Below are 20,727 nucleotides of genomic sequence, written 5' to 3'. Positions count from 1 at the left end.
TGGCCTGACTACTTAATGCCATTCCAACACCTGCCTCTTTTCTAGTTTCAAGTCCAGAATACAAAATAGGGTATGTTTCACTATTCAAAGTACCAAAACCGATAAGTCTGGTCTCAGAGAGTCCAGCAATGTCAATACGGAACTTATCAAGGGTCCTCATAACACTGTTGAGTTTTCCTGGCTGTGTTTCTTGATTAACTGTTCTAACATTCCAGTATCCAATACGAAAACACTCGGTCGTTTTCAAGAATCCTGTCCGGGGGCGTGCGTTAGTCGTCATCAAAGAAGATGTTTTAGAAAACGGAAAGGATTTGAAGACTTTCATATCTCTTTTGTCAATACTATAGTTTTTTTTTTCCTTTTTTAGTCCAGCTATTTTGTTTTTTATCAGATAAAAATATATATGTAGTGTTCCAATGGAAATTCGAAAACTCTCAGTGGCGTTAAACATCCTTCTGGAGAGGAGATGGGCCCAAATTTCCATGATTCTGGACGAAATCAGAAAATTTTATACAGCTGAAAATACGATACTGCTCTCCCTTTGTGTGAAAACCTGAGCAACACCTAGTCCAACCGAGCAGCAAGAAGATCTGGCATAAAAATGATTAGTGGAATCCGTCATCTTCCTTTTTTTAGCCTACTTCTTACTTACCAGATAATACTAATTTGCCTGGCGGTGAAGATCGGCAGGAATGACGTGAGTAGTATGGTAATATGCAGTCTCATGGATATCTCACTAGCATAACTGTATTAGTACAGAATTTGGGTCATTGACCCACTTACATTGAATAATTTTTTTATTTAGGTACCCAGGAATACATCATCTGCATAATCGGTTATTATCCAGTGTAAAAATTCGGATGAATGGAAATATTCCTGTCAGGATTTGATTAACAAGTATTCAACCTTCATGTGATAAGAAGATAGATTGTCTATACTACAAAGGTTTTTTTTTGCATACTTCCATGAGAATTTTATTTGCATACATACATGATGTCCTAGCAACCAGCCGTAACAACCGAATCCTATATAAAGTTGGATTTTCATCATATTCATAGAAATGAGTGCTTATATCAACACTTCTTTCAGAAGGAACGTATGTTCATCCATATCCCAGCCTCCGAGTGGCCCCCATACCCCATACCCCACCCCCAACTCCCCCTCCCCCTGAAAAAAATAATGAAAATTAAAAGGAAGAAAATGAGAAATATATATATATAAAAAATTAAAAATAAAGAATGACGAAAACTTAAAAACAAATTAAAAAATAAAAAACGACGAAAAATAAAAACAAATTTTAAAATGAAAAAAAAATGTTTATGCACCTGCCCCCGTGGTACTTTATAGCTCGATGACTCGATGAGTCATCGACACTAACTAGTTTATTGTGTTTTCAATCAGTAATTTTGTACCTTGGAATGATAAACACTTGTATCATATTTTAAAAAGTGAAAATAAAATATTCCAAGAAAGTATGTGCATACGATAAAATTATCGTTGCGTTGAATGCTAACGAAGACAAATATTTGAACTCTGAGAAAAGCATTAATGGAGGTTTTATGGAAATATATGTGTGAATTGTCCAGACAGTGAGAGATAAAATTTCTTTGGAGCATCAAAAACATTCAACTCTTGTGGTGGTGGACATGCAAGAGTAGTATTTTCAGAGAAGTTATTGCTCAAGATAATGCAAGCATTAAACTAATGGTTGACGATGAGGGTCAACTTCTTGCTAATGGTTCTGGTAACACGTTACCCATTCACAGATCCTGTCGCTATTTTCCTGTTATTAGCAGTCAAACGAAACCAAAGGGAAAAAGAAATCCATACTGCTGCACTAATGTCATAATACATATCTTGTCTATGTGCCAAAACTACAAACTATGTAAAATATAATGTGCTAATAGACAGTGAAGTCGAAAGCAAAATGAAAATGGAATTGACAGACAAAATAACAATGGTGTATAAAGATGAATTGATAAAAAAACAAAGGGCATGTGAACATTATTTCTACCATTGATTGTATACCAACAGATATAGTCAATGAACCCAATGATCTGCCTGTTGCTTATACCTTTTTAGACATCGTTTGGCCAGGTATCATCCACCGAGACTGGAAAAAAACGCCCTAAGCACATAAAAGTTAAATCGAGGCAACAATAACTCATAGGTTCGACTTAAAGGACCTCGAAAGGGTGGGGCTCTGTCCAAGCTGTGGTCGCCTGAACACATAATTTGATCAATAATACTGCTTGATTTTTAAAAAGAGAATATTTTGAAGGTGTCTTAGGAATGATGAGATGTCAGAGGATTCCAGAAGGCCAGTCATAGTGTGGCATGGTGGCGTGAATTGTCATGGTGTATTTCGCTTAGGATGGTTTGTAAAAACACAAACCGATGGATTTAAAGGATGATTTTTTACAAGAAAATACCTTGAAAATGCCTTAGAAATGATTAAGGGTGCCAGATGGTGCCTTGTGCCATTCATAGTGTGGCACAGCGGTGTGAACTGACTTAATGTATCACATTGAGGGTGGCTTGCGAGAATAAAATCCAATGGATTTAAAACATATTTTTATCAAGGGAATAACTGAAAAAATGTGCTAGGAATGATGAGGGGTCCACTGGGTGTCGTGTGCCATCTATAAATTGCCACGGTGGCGTAAACTGTCATGGGGGATATCACGTTGGGCACGGATTGCTATAACACAAATCAATGGATTCAAAAGCACATTTTTATCATGAAAATATCTGTAAAATGCCTTTGGAATAATGAAGGGTGCCAGAGAGTGCCGTTTGCCATCCATGGTATGTCACGGTGACGGGAATTGTTTGTATTAACATGTTCTGCAGCTTAAAAATAAGGTGAAAGGTGAGAGGAACCGAAACAATGCATTTTCGTCAAGGCCTCTCAGAAATATCTCTTAAAATGGCTTAAATTTACCTTTAGTAACAACCCTTTTGAAATTGCTTGCTGTGGTGGGCCAGCTTAATGCTGTCACAGTGGCGATAACATGTATAATCTTGGCTCGAAGAAACAGGATAGTTTCATCAAAACTCTCAGAAATAACCGACTGCAAAAATGCGTCTCTTTTTTTGCAGGTGCGTCTAATAGAGCAATAGAAACAATGTATTTTCTAGGGCCTCTATTGGGATTGACTCCGGTTGAATTGGTTGCTAGGGGCCCTCGTTGGAGTTGACTGCTAGGGCCCCCGTTGGAATTGACTGCAATTCCCCCCTGTTGGATTTGGTTGCTCGTCCCCCCGGTTTAATTGGTTGCTAGGGATCCCAGCGTTTTGAAGGTTCTCCACTAGCGCGCCCTGAAGGTTTTTTCCTGGCCCTCTCGGGTATGTAATTAACACATGTACTGTTTAGAGACCCCCCCCCCCTATTACGTAATATGCACCTGTGTCTTAAAGAAAATTATTAACTCCTGTGTCTTGAGGGAATCGTCATTAAATTATTCATGATCTTAGACAATTAAAGGAAGAAAGGAGTAGCGGCTATGGGTGTCGTCGAAGTGCCTATGGCGTTGCTAATACTGTTTTCTAATTAGCTCATCATCCACCCAACATGCCCTGAAAGTTACAGATTAATACTCTCAGCCGATCCTAAGATACTACATTTATGATCTTTTGACCACTTTTATGGTCATAGTGCCTTTTGATTTACTTCAGTATCTCCATCAAATTCCTTGAAACTTTCAACGTATTATCTTAGCCGTGCCTGAGATACTGCGGATAAGCCCTTTGGGCAACATGGGTGGGCGCAGTGTCTTTTCATTTAACTCAACATCCCCCTCAACGAGCCCAGCCATTTTCAAATTAATACCCTTAGACGCTCTTGAGATATTGCAGATACACCCTTTTGACAACCTGGATGCACACAGTGTCTTTTAATACAGTTCAACATTGCACTCAATTTACCATAAAACTTTCAACTTAATACTTTTAGACGTTCCTAAGGTGTTGCAGATGTTTCATTTCGACTACTTAGATGCACATGACATCATTGGATTTATTCCAGCATCAACCTCAACATTGTCTGAAAGCTGCAACTTGATTAACTTATCCCTTCCTGAAATAGTGCAGGTACGCCCTTTTGACGATTTTCACCATCTCCTCTCATTTATTTCACCATCTCCCTCAACCTTTCTTTAGACAACATTAATGTATATACTGATTTTTTATTAGTTCAACATCCCCTCTAAAACACCCAGAAAGCTCCAGCTTAATATCCTCAGTCTTTTCTTTCATAGTTTAGATACGGTCTTTAGACACCTGGACGAACATGACTTCCTTTGGATTCAATTTAAAATCCCCCTTAACATTCACTGAAAGTTGCAATTCAATAAACTTAGCCATTCCTCAGATATTGTGGTTACGCCATTTTGAAAACCTAGATATATATTGCCTTTTGATTTTTGTTGAAAATCCCCTCAGCATGCCCTGAAAGTTTTAACTTAACACCGGTAAACGTTCCTAAGATATTGCAGATATGTTCTAATAACCTGTGAAACCATATCGTTTTTTACCTAAGTGGTGCTATTGCGCTGCTTATGATTAAATGCATATGTAAAGTATTTTGGTTCAAGACCCAGGCTACATTTGGACATCTTTTGCACGTATATGCGATCACTAAGCTTGCTTCATCAATAGTGCCTGATATTGAACTGGGAGTCCGAACGAGTAGGATTTTTCTGAAGGATAGGATAAACTTATGTTTAAGGTCGCAGATCATTTTAAAGGGTGTCCGAATGCCTTTTCTGTGTCTGTAAATTGGTATGGCAAATGGCAATACTCGTTGTTACCCATATTACCGTATCATGGAAACTTTCAGACAGTTCGTAGAAAAATGGCTCCTAATGTCAAAGCCGTTCATTCGTGGTTAAGCTGCTCTGCACTATTACCAATGATTGAGTTTCGTAATATCAGTCGAAAGTTTGCGTTAGACACGTACAGAGAAGAAGGGGGAAGAGACCTAGGATTCTAATTTTGTTTTTTAAATAGTAACGCTAATGTTTAGTTATAAACCCACTGACTAGATTTTTCTTTTTCAGGTCAACATTGTTAATACCATGCATTTTAGTTGGTAGTATAAGTGTCTTTAAATTTATCAGACTATATGAAACTTCCGAAAAACACCAGCAGACCTTAATTTCATTAGCCTACTCAAGATTTGATGATTTTAGTGAATATGGAGCAGATGAAATGAAGAAAAAAGTGAGACTACTTTGCTGGGTTATGACATCACCAAAAAATCACAATTTGAAGGCAATTCATGTTAAGAACACATGGGGGAAAAGATGCAACATCCTAGTATTCATGACAACAAAACCAGGTTCTTATGAGTTTTATGCCTTTTTTTATTCTCGAAATAAAAAAAAATGGACTTTTAACTGGTTTGACTTACCTGGTTTATTCTGCACTTCCGAAAATTAGCTCGTAAAAGGTCAAAGGGCACTGAATCATGACGAGGGGCCTGGAACAAGAATTTTGCAGAGTTTGGGATAAAATATGGTTACATAAATGTATATGTGTCTAGCCTCAAAACTTCAAACAACGCAGTAAATGGTCTTAAAAATTAGCGTTTTTGCACCTTCGTGTAGCACGAATTAGAAAATATTTTGAAAAAGCTTTTTAGAGGAGGGTGCCTCACAAAAAGTGTGCTCTTGGACTCGGTATCAGCTTTACAGGGTGCTGACTCTCAATTGTTTCTCAATTCTAGAGATTTGTCCTCTCTAAATATGTTTATTTCTTTTTTTTCACTTAAGAATACAATAAATAAGCCCTGACGAGGACAGGCTGGACATAAGAGGATTGAGCTGTTTCAGTATTGTGAGATTGTTGGGGTCTCCGCTCTTTCGTAAGCTCCTTCCTCTCTCTCTATTCCGAAAGGAAAAACTGCTTGCGTGGCCACCATGGTCTTTCATGAGCAGGCCTAACCAGAACTGCAAATGGCGCTACAGGGTGACCTTGAGGAGTGGCGGAACCCAAGGACATTATAATAAACAAAACAGCATTGCGCTGGGTTCTAATTAATGGACGATGCTTCTGTATTTTGTTTGTTTTCGTGGTCTGCTCAGAGCGATCTCGAGATCGCTATCTTATATATTATAAGAGATAGTTTCATAACAAGATGCTTATTTGCCAAATGAGTTTCTTGGGATATTCTGTCTTGATTTTGGAAGGCTGTTCATAAATTTATTTCGTCTGTGCTTTTCTTTCTTTTTCTTTTTTTCTTGTTTTCTTGGTTATTCCGCCTGATTTGAAAGCGGATGCTAATATTGATTTAGCGAAAATTCGTCTATTATTATTTTTTAAATTTTTCATTTTTGAACAAAGTAAGTAATTTTTAAAGAATCTTTCTCATTAATATTGAAATTCACCTACAGAATACACTAAATATTAGGTTGTATTTTAGGGTTGTACCTTTTATTTCAGATCCGAATCTGCCTTATATAATTCTGCCAGTAAAAGATGGAAGGGGACAACTTTGGAAGAAATCACAAGAGGCATTAAAATATATATATAATCATTATTTGGACTCATTTGATTGGATACTAAAAGCTGACGATGATACTCTCTTTTTCCCTGAAAATGCTCGCTACTTATTGTCACGATATGATCCAAAGGAGCCACTCTGGATGGGGTGTAAGATGAAAATGTTACATACGCCCGTGTTTTTAAGTGGCGGTGCGGGTAAGCATTATCAGCATTAACATTTTTATGAACCAATTTCTCGAGCCTTATCGCTTTCTGATGTCTTAATGCATGATAGTCTTGTATATCATAGAATTTATTTTGAGGATTTTTGTTTATCCCGGCCGCACTTAGGTTGAGGTTTAATCTTCTTCTCTTTAACCTTTGGCTTAATTATTTTTGTCCGAAAACAATCTTTGATAGGTTCGTAGTACAAAAAAAAAACTCAATGGCGTTACGAATATATTTTCAGTTGACTGCGATGAACATTTAAGTTCAGCACGCATTATCTCAAAACAAAAAGAGAGAGAAATAAACTGCAAGTTCTAAATTCTAAGAATTGGTTTTGAAGCTTCCAAAACCAATTGGTTTTGGAAACCAATTGGTTTCCAAAACCAAAATTGGTTTTGAAGCAAGTTCTAAGAATTGGTTTTGAAGCTTCCAAGGAAAACATCATCAACTCTTTCAACTTACCGGTAAATATCTGCATATTTTAGAAAATATTGGAAAATCCTTGCTTTTGGGACCTTGTGTCGGTGTCCAGGAATTTTTTAAATTCTATACAAGAGAACTGCAGTTCCCACCTTGAACAGCCAGGAAAGTTCCTTTTTTACATGGGAGCACCGATCTGTCTCAGTTCTTTTCTTTTTTTTCTGAAATAGCGACAGTATCAAATCAGTGATTACACAATATATGAAAGGGGCTCATCAGAACGAAAATATCAGTATCTAGTGCCCTTCTTAAGCAAGAAAAGAGATTGTGTGAGAGCAAGTCAAGCTTCGCTTCCTAGAACTCTACCACCACCGCAGAATATCCAGGTCTAGCTAGCCTCTTGCCCCCACCTAGAGTCAGCAATATGCCTTAGGAAAGGGTATCCTTGTATGGTATACTAAACTAATACATTAAAGAGAATAGTGCTATGTACGAGAATAACACTGCTATGGTTAAGCTAGGAAATGAGGTTATTTGGTGATTTCGCTCAGGAGATAAGTAGGGTTGCTTTCTGTCTCTGTTTATCTATGTCATTTTATTGAGCTCTGTCCATTAGCAAAGGCATTGGGAGAACACGGAATCAAATGGGGAACTAAAACTTTATTTGACTTGGATTATGCTGATGATTTTAGCATCCTAGTTGAACATGTTAGCAAAATGAATAAACTTTTAGAGGTTTTGCAAGTTCAGGGTGCAAGCAGGGTTTGAAAATTAATGTTCAGAAGATTAGGTCACTAAGGCTAGGAATAAGTGAAAATGACAAGGTGACGTTGACAAGGTAACGGAAAGATTGATCCGGTGGACAGCTTCACTTAACCAGGTAGCATTATTAGTAAAGACGGTTCAGGGTGTTTTTTTAAAGTTAAAAAAAAGTTTGAAAGAATAGGAAAATAAGTTTGCAAACCAAGATTAGAATATTGGAAGGTACAGTGATGTCAGTAATCAAATATGCCTCTGAAGCATAGACGCTCCGAAAAGCGGATGAAGATTTACTGGATGTTTTCCAAAGAAATTGTCTACGGATTGTTGGGTACCCGGCTGACTGACCGTATTTCAAACAGTAGCCTGCACGAAAAGTGTGGTTCAGTCCCGCTTTCAAGGGCTATTAAATAAAAAAGCAAGTTTATTTAACTAAAAGTAAAGAGCGATATTAAAACTTGAAACAAATAGAAATTATTCCGTATATTAAAGAGACTGTCCCCTCCTCAGCGCCCCGCTCTTTACGCTAAAGCTTTCTATTGTTTTAAAAAGTAGAGTTGTGAGAAGAGTTAAACTTTAGCATAAAGAACGGGGCATTGAAGAGGGGACACCCCTTTTCATATATGGAACAATTACTGTTCATTTTGAGTTTTATTGTCGCTCCTTACTTTCAGTAAAAAAAAACTAGTTTTCTTTTATTTAATTTCTAAACGTTTTTGAATTGATGCAGATTTTGATTTTGGCTCACCGTACATGAATAATTAAAATGAAGTTTGCATATTAATTGTACTTTGTTGGCTAAATGGCTCTCTCAAAATTTTGATCGGACGATTTTGAGAAAAACGGGCGGGGGGGGCCTAGTTGCCCTCCAATTTTTTGGTTACTCGAAAGGCTGCTAGAACTTTTAGTTTTATTTACAAATGTTTTTATTAGTAATAAATATACGTAACTGACGAATTAACTTACGTGAGGAACTTCTATATTCGTATATTTTATTACTTAGAGGGGGGTTCAACCCCCTCGTAAATACCACGGTCTTTACGCTAAAGTTCGAATTTTATTCCAATCTTATAAGAATGACCCCTGAATCACAAAGGCCGTTTAATTAGAATAAATAGTTCTTTTGAAATTACTAAAATACTTTAGCGTAAAGAGCAAGGTATTGATGAGGGGAAGAACCCCTCATGTACGTAATAATTTCTGTTCGTTTTAAGTTTTAATGTTGCTCCTTACTTTCAGTTGAAAAACTCGTTTTTTTTTTGTTTAGTTTCTCATTTTTTTTTTATAATGCTGAAAAATTCGGCACCCCCTTCATGGAAATTATATTCCCTATGAAAAATTCCTCCATGGAAAGATCCTCCCACGTCACCCCAGACCCCCCCCCAACCACCAAAAAAATCCACCATGAAAACATCTGTATATTTCCCAATAACCAATGCTATACTTAAACAATAGACATTGTTCATAATTTGCAGCCCTTGCCCCGGGGACTTTGGGGAGTAAGTCGTCCTCATAGACATAGTTATTAGATTTTTCGACTATGCTGAACAAAATGGTTATCTCAAAATTTTGATCCGGTGACTTTGGTAAAAAATGAGCGTCAAGGGGGTCTAATTTCCCTCTAATTTTTTGGCAAATTAAAATGTGTTCTAGAACTTTCAATTCCAATGAGCCCTAACGCAACATTCTCGGGCCACTGGGTCGATACAATCACCCCTGGGAAAAAGAAAAAAGACAAAAAAAAACAAAGAAAGACACCATCAGTGATCTTTCTTCTGGCAAAAAGTACAAAATTCCACATTTTTGCAGATAGGAGGTTGAAACCTCTACAGTAGGGTTCTCTGATACTCTGAATCTAATGGTGTGATTGTCATTAAGATTCTATGACTTTTAAGTGATGTTTCCTCCGTTTTTCGAAAATAAGGTAACTTTTCTCAGGCTCATACCTTTTGATAGGTAAGACTAAACTTGATGAAACTTGTACATTTAAAATCAGCATAAAAATCAGATTCTTTTGACATATCGATTGGTATCAACATTTTGTGAGATTGCTAAGGCAGATTCTGCGGATAAAGGATTACAGATAGTCGAAGATTGTTCCTTACTGTCAACCGTGCAGAGGTAAACGAGAAGCAGGTTGTTTTCTTTTGGGGTGGGAGGATGTTGTAAGGAAAGATTTAAGAGAAATGGGAATTTTCTGGGAAGAGAGACGCTTGGAATAGATCGGGACGGAGGATGAGCGTGCGTATCTATGTTACACTCTGGTGACTTGGTGCTGCTATGAGTTGTTGGTATTAGTTAGTAGTAAAGGTGTATCATATGTCAGCTTGTGCCTTGAAACATCAGTTCTGCTCAAAAAGGGTCAAAATGCCTGGAAATGCAAATTCTAATATAGCCAATCGATTATGGTCTGAAACCTTTGACTGAAAGACATGACACTTTTTAATGCCATTTCTGGATTGGAAAGGCTGTGAAGAATAAACAAAAGTACCATTGCAATCTCATAGTCCAAAACCTTGTCCAAAAAATGAAGTTTTCTTAGTTAAAAAAGAGAAAGAGAGATCAATGGAAATAGAAAAAGAAGCTTTCAACAATGAATTCGAAATAAAATACTAAGGGAATCATATGCTGGAATAAAACAGGGCTATTGAGCAAGAGCTGTGAGCTGTTTATAAAATAAAGAACAGATTCCGCATTTTCACCTTACATTTTTATTTATCCTTAGCATTCCATTGAATAGTTCGTCATGTCCAACCTTAATTGAGGATTAAATAAAAAAAACAAGTTTTTTCAACTGATAGTAAGGAGTGACATCAAAACTTAAATCGCACAGAAATTACTTCGTATATGAAAGAGGCTGCTTCCTCATCAACGCCCCGCTCTTTACGCTAAAGTTTGACTCTTTCTCTCAATTCTTCTTTCTAAAACAGTAAAAAACTTTAGCGTAAAGAGCGGGGCGTTGATGAGGAAGCAGCCTCTTTAGTATACGAAGTAATTTCTGTGCGTTTTAAGTTTTGATGTCACTCCTTACTATCAGTTGAAAAAACTTGTTTTTTTTATTTAATTTCTGAACGTTTTTGAATCAATGCATGTTTTGATTTTGGCTCTCCGCAGGGGAATAATCAAAACGAAATTTGCATATTTTTTTTTTGGCTCAATGGCCTTCTCATAATTTTGATCGAATGATTTTGAGAAAAAAAGAGCGGGGGACGAAGCCTAGTTGCCCCCCGATTTTTTGGTTAATTAAAAAGGCAACTAGAACTTTTAATTTTTTACGAATCTTTTTATTGGTAAAAGATTTACGTAACTTATAAATTAGCTTACGTAAAGAACTTTTGTATTCTCATGTTTTTATTACATATATGAGGGGATTCGCCCCATCGTCAGTACCTCGCTCTTTACACTAAAGCTTAAATTTTATCCCAATTCATTAAGAATGACCCCCTGAATCACAAAAGCCGTAGAATAAGTAGTTGAAATTACCGAAAATACTTTAGCGTAAAGAGTGAGGTATTAGAAGGAGGTGAGCCCCTCATATGGGTAATAATTTCTGTTTGTTTTAAGTTTTATTGCTGTTCCTTACTTCCAGCTGAAAAAGCTTTTTCACTTTTATTTTTTAATTGTTTTTTTTTAATAATGCTAGTAAATCCTGCTCTCCCTTCATGGAAATTTTCTTCTCCCATTACAAATTCTCGAAGGAAAGTTCCCCCAGCATATCCCCCTCTTCTCAACCCCTCCCCCAAACCAAAAAAATCCTCTTGAAAACGCCTGTATACTTCCCAATAACCATTACTATATGTAAGCACAGGTCAAAGTTTGTAACTTGTTGCCCCTCCCACGGGGACTGTGGGGGAGTAAGTCGTCCCCAAAGACATAGTTATAAGGTTTTTTGACTACGCTGAATAAAATGGCTATCTCAGAATTTTGATCCGTTGACTTTGGGAAAATAATTAGCGTGGGAGGGGGCCTAGGTGCCCTCCAATTTTTTTGGTCACTTAAAAGGGGCACTAGAACTTTTCATTTCCGTTAGAATGAGCCCTCTTGCAACATTCTAGGACAACTGGGTCGATACGATCACCCCTGGGAAAAAAAAAACAAACAAACAAACAAATAAACACGCATCCGTGATCTGCCTTCTGGCAAAAATGCAAAATTCCACATTTTTGTAGATAGGAGCTCGAAACTTCTACAGTAGGGTTCTCTGATACGCTGAATCTGATGGTGTGATTTTCGTTAAGATTCTATGACTTTTAGGGGGTGTTTCCCCCTATATTCTAAAATAACGCAAATTTTCTCAGGCTCATAACTTTTGATGGGTAAAAATAAACCTGATGAAACTTATATATTTAAAACCAGCATTAAAATGCGATTCTTTTGATGTAGCTATTGGTATCAAAATTCCATTTTGTAGAGTTTTGGTTACTATTGAGCCGGGTCGCTCCTTACTACAGTTCGTTACCACGAACTGTTTGATCTTAAAATTGTGTGATTGAAGTTGCTTATCTTGCACGTTCACAGCGCTCTTAGCCAAACAATTTATTTCATACAAACAATAGTTTCCTGTTTAACGATGTTTTTATTTATTTTTTTTCTTTTCTTTTATTAGGATACATTTTCAGTAAGCAAGCCGTAAAGATATTTGTCGAAGAAGCCATAAAAGACAACACGTACTGTTATCCTGAGATCAATGATTGGGCGGATGACCTGCAAATAGGTTAGTCATTATTACTTTTCAAAAGAGAGAACAGCGAAGGCGTTCCCTTGGTTTTGGAGGATGTGAGAATGATGTCATTTGTAGTAACCATTGTTCAACATTTCTGTTCAAACAATCTGTAGAGCCTCGGTGATTTTGGGTATCTTCTTTTTGTGGGGGGGATGGATTGGGAATTCGGTATGTCTCCTAAAAAATTGGTTCAAGTGACAACACTGGAGGCAATGCTAGACGACCAAAGATTATATTTTAATAATAAAACAAAAGATAATATTTAAAAAATAAAACAACAGAGGGAAAGCACATGAGGGAGTGAGAGAAAGAGAAAAAATGATAATTGTTATTATTTTCCAGTAGTTCGAAAGTTGGACATACGAAAATAGTGATGCGGTGCCAGAAACTGTACTTTAAATGCTTGTGATTGGGCTAATATTTTATTTCGGGTGATAACTAGTAGGAGATGGAGAAATTATATACTTTTGTCAACCTCATAGTACGAAAAGTTAGTGCTACTTAACAAGAATATTCTGAATTAAAATTAATATCTATATAGGGCAAATAAATCATTTTAAATTGAATTTTTATAGAGTAAAGTATTGTAAAGAATAGTGTTTACGAAAACGGCACGAATACCGTGAGTTCAATTAAACATTTTTGGCCTAGTTTGTGCTAAGAAGGCAGGGACATAGGACAAAAGATTGAAGTTTGCAAAATAAATGCTTTCGGATAGGGAGAAATAGCTTTGGGAGGTGCGCTATTGCATGGAAATTTACTTGTGATTTAGTTTAACATTTTGTATTTTTCATACTCTTATTTATTTATGTACTTATCGGTTATAAGATAAACGCTAGGGAAGTGAAGTTCGATTACTGATGATGAAATCAAACAAAATATGATGACAATAAAATAGTTTAGAAACACATTTGGGCTATATATACACTTTAAGGGGGAGGGGATAAAGCTTAGCAGATATTAAATACTTAACATAACTTGACCTAATCTAACCAAACCAAAATACCAACTAAATACTGAAACAAAATATAGCTAAATTTATTTTTCTACCAAGCTAATTGTGTGGCAAAAAGAAGTTGCTTGACCAGTTTCTTGTGTCATTTCGCATCATCCGCGAGCAAAATTCTATAGTGCTTATTCTATAACCGATAAGCACTTTTATTTCTTCTGATTTACCTCGAAGAAAAACCTAATTCTTGTCTTATTTATTGTCTTATGTACATACTTATTTGATATTTCAAAATTTAAGTTATGTTTTAAAAAAGCGAAGATTAGCAAAGATTTAATTGTTAGAATGATCTGTACAAATTTGTAAATTGGTTTGAAAATTATATTTAAGGAAAGTGCTTCGAGAAGCTTCAAGTGAAATTGATTGATACTCGTGACGAAAATGCACTTCATAGATTTTTACCATTGTCTCCATTTTTCCACTTGAAACCTTTGGAAAATGAAGAGGACCGAAAAAGCTGGTGGTGGTCAGCAGCATACTACAAGGATGAAACAGTAATAATTTTACCAGTTATTCTTATTTTTTGTAATAATTTAGTGAAGTGGGCAGACTCTATTTAATCCCAAGTTTATTTTCATCAGTGGATTAGAAAGCACTGCAATAGCCATTTCACGCCTCTATCTACGAAACTTGGCATTTTTGCATTTTGTATTTTCGCATTTTTTATCCTTGCATTTCACAAGGATGACCACAGATGCGTACTTTTTTTTTCAGTTTGCCCTCCAAGGGTCATCGTACCAGAAAAGGGTTCGTATCATATCAGGACTCTAAGATCGAAAATCTAAGAAATCGAAACTCTAAGAAACATAGTCCTGATAACAACAGATACATAAAAAGAATCGGATTTTGATGCTTATTCAAAATGTATAAAATTTATCAAGTGGAAGACTACGCGGAAAAATCTTTCCATTGAGGGATTTTAATGGGTAAAGGGAATTATTCATGGAAGGGGTGTCAGATTCCCCGGCATTGTTTAAAAAACGGTCAGAAATTAAATAAATATTTTTTTTTTTTTACAGCTGAAGGTAAGGAGCAACATCGAAACTTAAAACAAACAGAAATTATTACGTATATGAGGTAGTAGCCCCCTCCTCAATACCTCGCTCTTTGTACAACAGTCTTTTATTTAGAACGTTAAAAAAAACATATTATTCTAATAGATATTCTTAAATAATTGGAACAAAAAGTCAAACGTTAGAGTAAGGAGCGATGTATTGATTATGGGACAAAACACCCTTATTTACGGAATAATTTCTGTTCATTTTGAGTATTAATGTTGCTCCTTATCTTCAGTGGAAAAATCTGTTTTTTTTTTTTTTTTGGTTAATCAAACAGGTCGTGGTAACGCACTGTAGTAAGGAGCGATCCGGTTTTTCTATTTTTTTAAAAAGCAGAGTTGTGACAGAGTCAAACTTTTGCGCAAAGAGCGAGGCGTTGCGAAGGGGATAACCCCTTTTATATACGGAGTAATTTTTGTTCGTTTTAAGTTTTAATGTAGCTCCCTACTTGCAGTTAAAAAAAATTGTATTTAATTTCAGTATAAATAGAAAGCCCTGGTGCTCTTTTTAAGTAACAAAAGAGATTGAACCACGTCAAAGTGGGGCTCTGCCATCTTTTGATATAAAACGACAATTTTGGAGAGCTTAAAATTTTGATTGAAACGCAATTCAGATTTAAAGTCAATTAAATTACTTAACTTTCGAAGAACTAGGAATTTAGTCTTTAACTTGCATAGGCGATGGGGCGTCTAAGTTTTCCACATTGAGCCTCCAGGACCTGCTGCTCATCAGCTGACACGCTTTGGAATAAAGCCTTTCCAAAAGTTTAAAAGTATTCGCGTAGGGTAAAACAATATGAAATAAAATAGATTATGTAAGAGTGGTAGCAATAAGGTAAATATTAAGAAAAAACAAATATTGATTTGGGCTAATAATATCTTTAAAAATTTCACAGATCAACCAGTTTGCATTTTGATGTAGCCAGGAAGCCTACCGAAGACAGTTTTCTCACGATTTGGTTTCTTATGATTTTTTTTTTTTCTTTTTTTCTTTTTGTCACTGTGTAAGTGCGTTTATTGAATTTAATCTTTGAACAAATAGGTAGGATCCCGAGTAGAATGTAATATTTCTATCTGGAAATTTTAATGCCCAGGTTAGGAGGAATAGAGACAGATGGTATTCTAGTCTAGGTAAATTTGGCATAGGAAAAAAAATACCAATAGTTTTACACTGCTGTAATTTTCTAAGTATAACAATCTAGTTAAACCCAATACGGTATTTGGTCAGAAAAAGGTCTGTAAGTTAACATGGTACCCACATGATGGTAAGATGGCCAACATTATTTTCTACGATATTTTAAATCGAAGACTGACAGGATCGATGCAATACCACGGACACAATTACTGAGGATCTGGAAGATGCAGCCAGACCGTATAATAGTAAAATATTGTATTGGCAGGTTACGAAATTGAGGGAAGTAGGCAATTTAGACTTGCCCCATTTAAATTTAGAAATAGGGCCTTGGTTAGTGAATAAGGAAAGGGCTAAAGAGAGATAGGTAGAACATTTTATAATATGTTCAAACATGATCAAGTTTAGAAATGATATAGACAAGAATGAAAAAGTTTGTAATATTTTGGAAGTGATGGAATATTTATTTAGCGGAGAAGAGTTGTTGACAGTACTAAAATAATTAATAAATAGTAAAGCCTCAGGTGCGAATTGCTTGGTCTATGAGTTTGTTTTAAATATGGTGGTTTCGAAGTTACATGCAAATTACTGAACATTATGAGTATATTTTTGATAAAAGGAATGTACCTTGTGATTTTAGGAAACTTCAATTAAACCCTTTTATTAGGTAGATGATAGAATGAGTGTTGTAACTACAGGCATTAGTTTGATTTCTGTAGGAAGCAAATTACTTAGTATGAAGATTCTTGTTAGTGCTATAAATAAAGTTTTAAGAGAAGAACAGTGTGATTCTAGGAAGGGGAGAGGATGTGTCGACAAACCTTCACTTTTTGATCAATAAGTGAGAAATACATTAATTACCAAACAGCTTTAGTTCTCAGTTTTATAGATTATAAATAGGTGTTTGATTCAGCCGATAGAACTGCTCTATTGAAAGGCATAGCCTTGTATGATATACCAGATAAATATATTAAAGTTATTAGAGTAAAAATTAATGTTAAGAAAAATAAGTTACTTAGACAAGAAATAAGTGAAGGGAAAGAGGTGATGTTGGGCCACGAGAAGGTCGTTCAAGTTGAAAAGTAGAATAGTCAAAGCCCAGGATGAGTTTTTACTGTTGAAAAAATGTTTGGAAGTTTGGGGAAATAAGTTTGCGAACCAGAATAGAGTATTAGAAGCTACAGTAATGAGAGTGCTTAAGCATGGCTCTGATACGTGGGTGCTTGGGAAGATGGTGGAGGATTTGTTAGATTGTTTTCTAGAGGAAATGTCTACAGATTGTTTTGGGTAGCCATTTAACTCACTGTATATAAAAGTACAAGCTCTTAGTCTGGGCGCTAGTAAACAAAAAGACTCAAGTCGACATGACACATCTGTTTCACGCAATCTGAAAGCAGTTTCTAGTCTTATCGAACCCGCTGATTACGATTGTACCCGGGAATAGGTACCTCCGAGGGGCGCTGGACCCTTATAAATGACTTGAAAGATTAAGAAAAAATTATTTCGAGAGTTTTATTTATAGTTTTTCAAGTTTGCAACGCTATCTGTTACAAGGCTCCTCCCAGGGGTGCAATTTAAAGGACGCATTAGATAATTATCTAAGAGGCAATTCAAGCGCTTTCTTGAAAATCAAGGTTAAAACCATGGAAAGCTTCTTTAAACCTACCCAAAAGGCGAAACGTATTTTTGCCAACCAGAACCAGAAGAACCAGAAGCAGTTTTTGCAGAAGAACCAGAAGCAGTTAAAAAAGTTCTGTTGAATGGTTGTAAAATACAGGCTGAGCAACCGAAATGCTAACGAAATACTTCAGCATGAACTCCTCCAGCATTTCCCGGCATTATTTGAAGCCCGATCCGACGGATTCAGATTTCCGAAAAACTCCGATCTGGAAAAACATCTGATCTGATAAACTTGATAGAAGCGTTGTCTTGCCTAGAAACGTCCATTTTTGATGTTCAGCTTTCACTTATTCTGGACTTTATGCCACTCTAAGGACCATGACTCCGTCAAGGAATGAAACATTATCAGATTTGTTAAGAAGATTGATCAGTAAGATTTTTAGTCAGCTCCCAAAAAACTGACTTCTACGCACACTATATGTGGTTTCTGACCGGTTTAATGGAATTTATGGAATATATTACTCAACTGACTCACCAGTGGGCTTAAAGACAGTGGTGGTTGCCGTTGACGAAGGGAGTGAGCAAAGTTTGAACATCAGTGCGATGTATAGTGAAAGCATCAAACTCGTTTATTACTGGCGACCAATTCTCAGAGTTTTTTGGCCAAAGCTAACTTAGTGGCTTTTCTGCATGAGTTTTTGAATAATTTTGGTTGTACAAGTAGGAATTTCAACATTATACTAGCTGGAGGTTTTCCTGATTGTTGACTTGTTGGATATTTCCTAAGGGAGGATACATGGAACCTTTATTTCTTTTTGTCTAGAGCTTGGAAGTACACACAAAGAAGCAGACATTTGTATTAGAATCCATGTTGCTTCCAGCTTAAGAAAAAGAAGTTCTTCTTTAATTGTTTGGGCCAATGAAACCGGTATTCTGGTGATACTTTTGCAACACTCGTCTAGATACAGAATGGAATTAAAAGAAGCAACTATTCCTCCATTTTCCTGACCGATTTTTTTCTGTGTATGAACTGGCTTTTTCTCTTCTCAGGGACTTTGTTGAGAGTATTTGACTTTAGCACTGCCTTAGTGGCACTGACGTGACGAGCTTCATATATTATGTGAGTAAAAAGATATTCGTTAAAGCAGCACTAAAAAATGATAGTATTAGTAAAATTACGACATTGGCGAAAAAAGACAAGATTGCCCGCGTAAATATATCAAATTAGGTAGAGGAAGGGATAGAGGTGGCAAGGAAAGCAAGAATAGTAGCCTATGGAAAGAATCCTACAGGCTTTAACTCTCTGAACGGCTTATGAGTGCAATTATTTCATAAGAAACAATCGTTGAAAAATTTTGCGCGCACTGAAAAAAAGTTTTAATTCCACATCCTTAGAGTTATATATCATTAGAGAATCATTTTACAGTCTATGGAAAGTGAACTAACAGTTTTATGAGAAGTAAATTTTAGGTGGGTGTTCAATGACGCTTTAGAGGCTATTCCTCTGACGATTTCATTGTCAAAATGGCTGATTTCTGTAAGCCGTATCGCCGTTCACTGCAAATGTATAAACATGTAAATTAGAGAGCGTTCCTTTGCGGGAAACCGCAAATGTGACTTCCTTTGTGTTTGTGCTGGGAAATAAGACTTATCTCAAAGCGATCATGGGACGATGATCTAAAATTAACTCTAAAAATATTGCTTCAATAGCCTTCAAATGGCCCACAGAACTGATTTGAATTATCTTACTCTATGCCTATCTACCTTAGTTCTTTCCTACGATGGATGATAGACTATCCATCAACAAGTGGAATGAATCACTTTTATACAATTATGAAAAAATTATGCCAAATTTCCATCTCACAAAGACTATCTGTCTCGGCTTTATTCTAACTAGCCATGGCTTGCCTTTTAAGTCTTACTCCAAGTTGATCAGATTCAAAAATCAACGGAATTATCAATTTGAATTATCCTTACTCTATGCCTATCTACCTTAGTTCTGCCCTAGACTCGATGTTAGAATATCCATCAAAAAGTGAAATGAATCAATCATCTTTATACAATTTCGAAAAGTATTGCCAGCTTTCTCTCTTACAAAGACTATCTGTTTTGGTTTTATTCCAAGGTTTCGTCTTTTTTTTACTTCGTAATTTGTGATGCCTTGATTTTCAGTACCATTTCATTTATATCATTATTTTTAATTATATTCATTATTTTTTTCATTGCTCATCATTTATTCATTATGATTTACAGTATTTTGGAGGAGACTGCTGCTCAAATACTACAATATCGTTCCACTATGTAAGCCCTGAAGACCAGTATTTATTCTACAATGTATTTTACAATATACGACCTTATGGAAAACAGTCTCTAGATAATTCTGAAAGTCCACCAAAGCCTCCTCCAGACGAAACGCTGACAGAATTACAGTTCCTAAATAAAGAGGCGAGAAGGAGCAGACTTCAATCAGATATAAATTTTATTCGAAATATTTTTAAGAAGCACAAGTCTGATGGTCAATAAGTTTGAGAAATACCTCAACCAGTCAATGCCACTAAAACTGCATATGAAATCGACCCAATCTGCTGCGAAAACGTGCGAAAAATCTTGCTGGAACAAAAAAAGATGATGCGATGTAGTTAGCAGGAGATGGAGTGATGAATTGTTGAAAATAGTTTATATTAATTTTAGTTTTTGGTGACTTGTCAAAATTCAGAAATTTTAACATTCGTAAATATAGTTTTTTTTTCTGGTTCATTAATTGGAAAATATGTTTTCCAAGAAAAATTTTTCATAGAAAATTAAAGAACGATAAAACTCAGGTTTCAGGTTAAGTTTGAACGAGGTCAAGCTTAAAGCAAAAAGAACTTAATGCAAATAAATAAATGAAACATAAAACAAATTGAAAGTAAAATAAATAATCAAATCAAGCTTAAATAGAGCAGAAATTACTACCTAAATAAGGGTGAGGCTATTATATCGCCAATCCTTCTAAGGGCTAGAGTACCAGTTGCCCTTTATTGAAAACGATTCGCATTTCAAACAGTCTGTTTTTTATTTATTATAGTGTCAATAATAACAGCAGAAAAAGAGAATTACAGTTCTAAGCCGAGGCTACAAGAAAGATCTACCATAAGAAAGAATGAGGCTGTTGTCCTCTTTAATCCTCGTAAATGCTTGAGTGTCACCAGTGCTTTCATGAAAATGGTGTATATTTGTGTGTTTTTTAGTTGTCAAAATACTAATCATAAAAGTAAACACTAATCTCAACACTAATCAATGTTACAAGATGGA

General features: G+C 35.9%; 1 protein-coding gene across 3 annotated transcripts in view; it reads left to right on the top strand.

Annotated features, from left to right (window-relative positions):
• LOC136028114 (glycoprotein-N-acetylgalactosamine 3-beta-galactosyltransferase 1-like) overlaps positions 1-20,194 on the top strand; it is a 41,370-nt gene extending 21,176 nt beyond the window's left edge. For 2 of the 3 annotated variants that reach the window (XM_065705755.1, XM_065705754.1), the window contains exons 2-6: positions 5,060-5,340; positions 6,444-6,701; positions 12,499-12,606; positions 13,955-14,118; positions 19,687-20,194. In XM_065705755.1, the coding sequence (XP_065561827.1) occupies positions 5,211-5,340; positions 6,444-6,701; positions 12,499-12,606; positions 13,955-14,118; positions 19,687-19,956 (930 nt within the window). In that variant the 5' untranslated portion in view covers positions 5,060-5,210 and the 3' untranslated portion in view covers positions 19,957-20,194. The remainder of the gene's footprint in view (positions 1-5,059; positions 5,341-6,443; positions 6,702-12,498; positions 12,607-13,954; positions 14,119-19,686) is intronic. The other variant, XM_065705756.1, reaches the window with a different exon arrangement.
• Positions 20,195-20,727: the final 533 nt, after the last annotated feature.

Source organism: Artemia franciscana, chromosome 6 (genome assembly GCF_032884065.1).
Source record: "Artemia franciscana chromosome 6, ASM3288406v1, whole genome shotgun sequence".
Classification (NCBI taxonomy): domain Eukaryota; kingdom Metazoa; phylum Arthropoda; class Branchiopoda; order Anostraca; family Artemiidae; genus Artemia; species Artemia franciscana.
The sequence above is the reverse complement of the archived record's forward strand: the minus strand, read 5'-3'. Positions and strand labels throughout refer to the sequence as shown.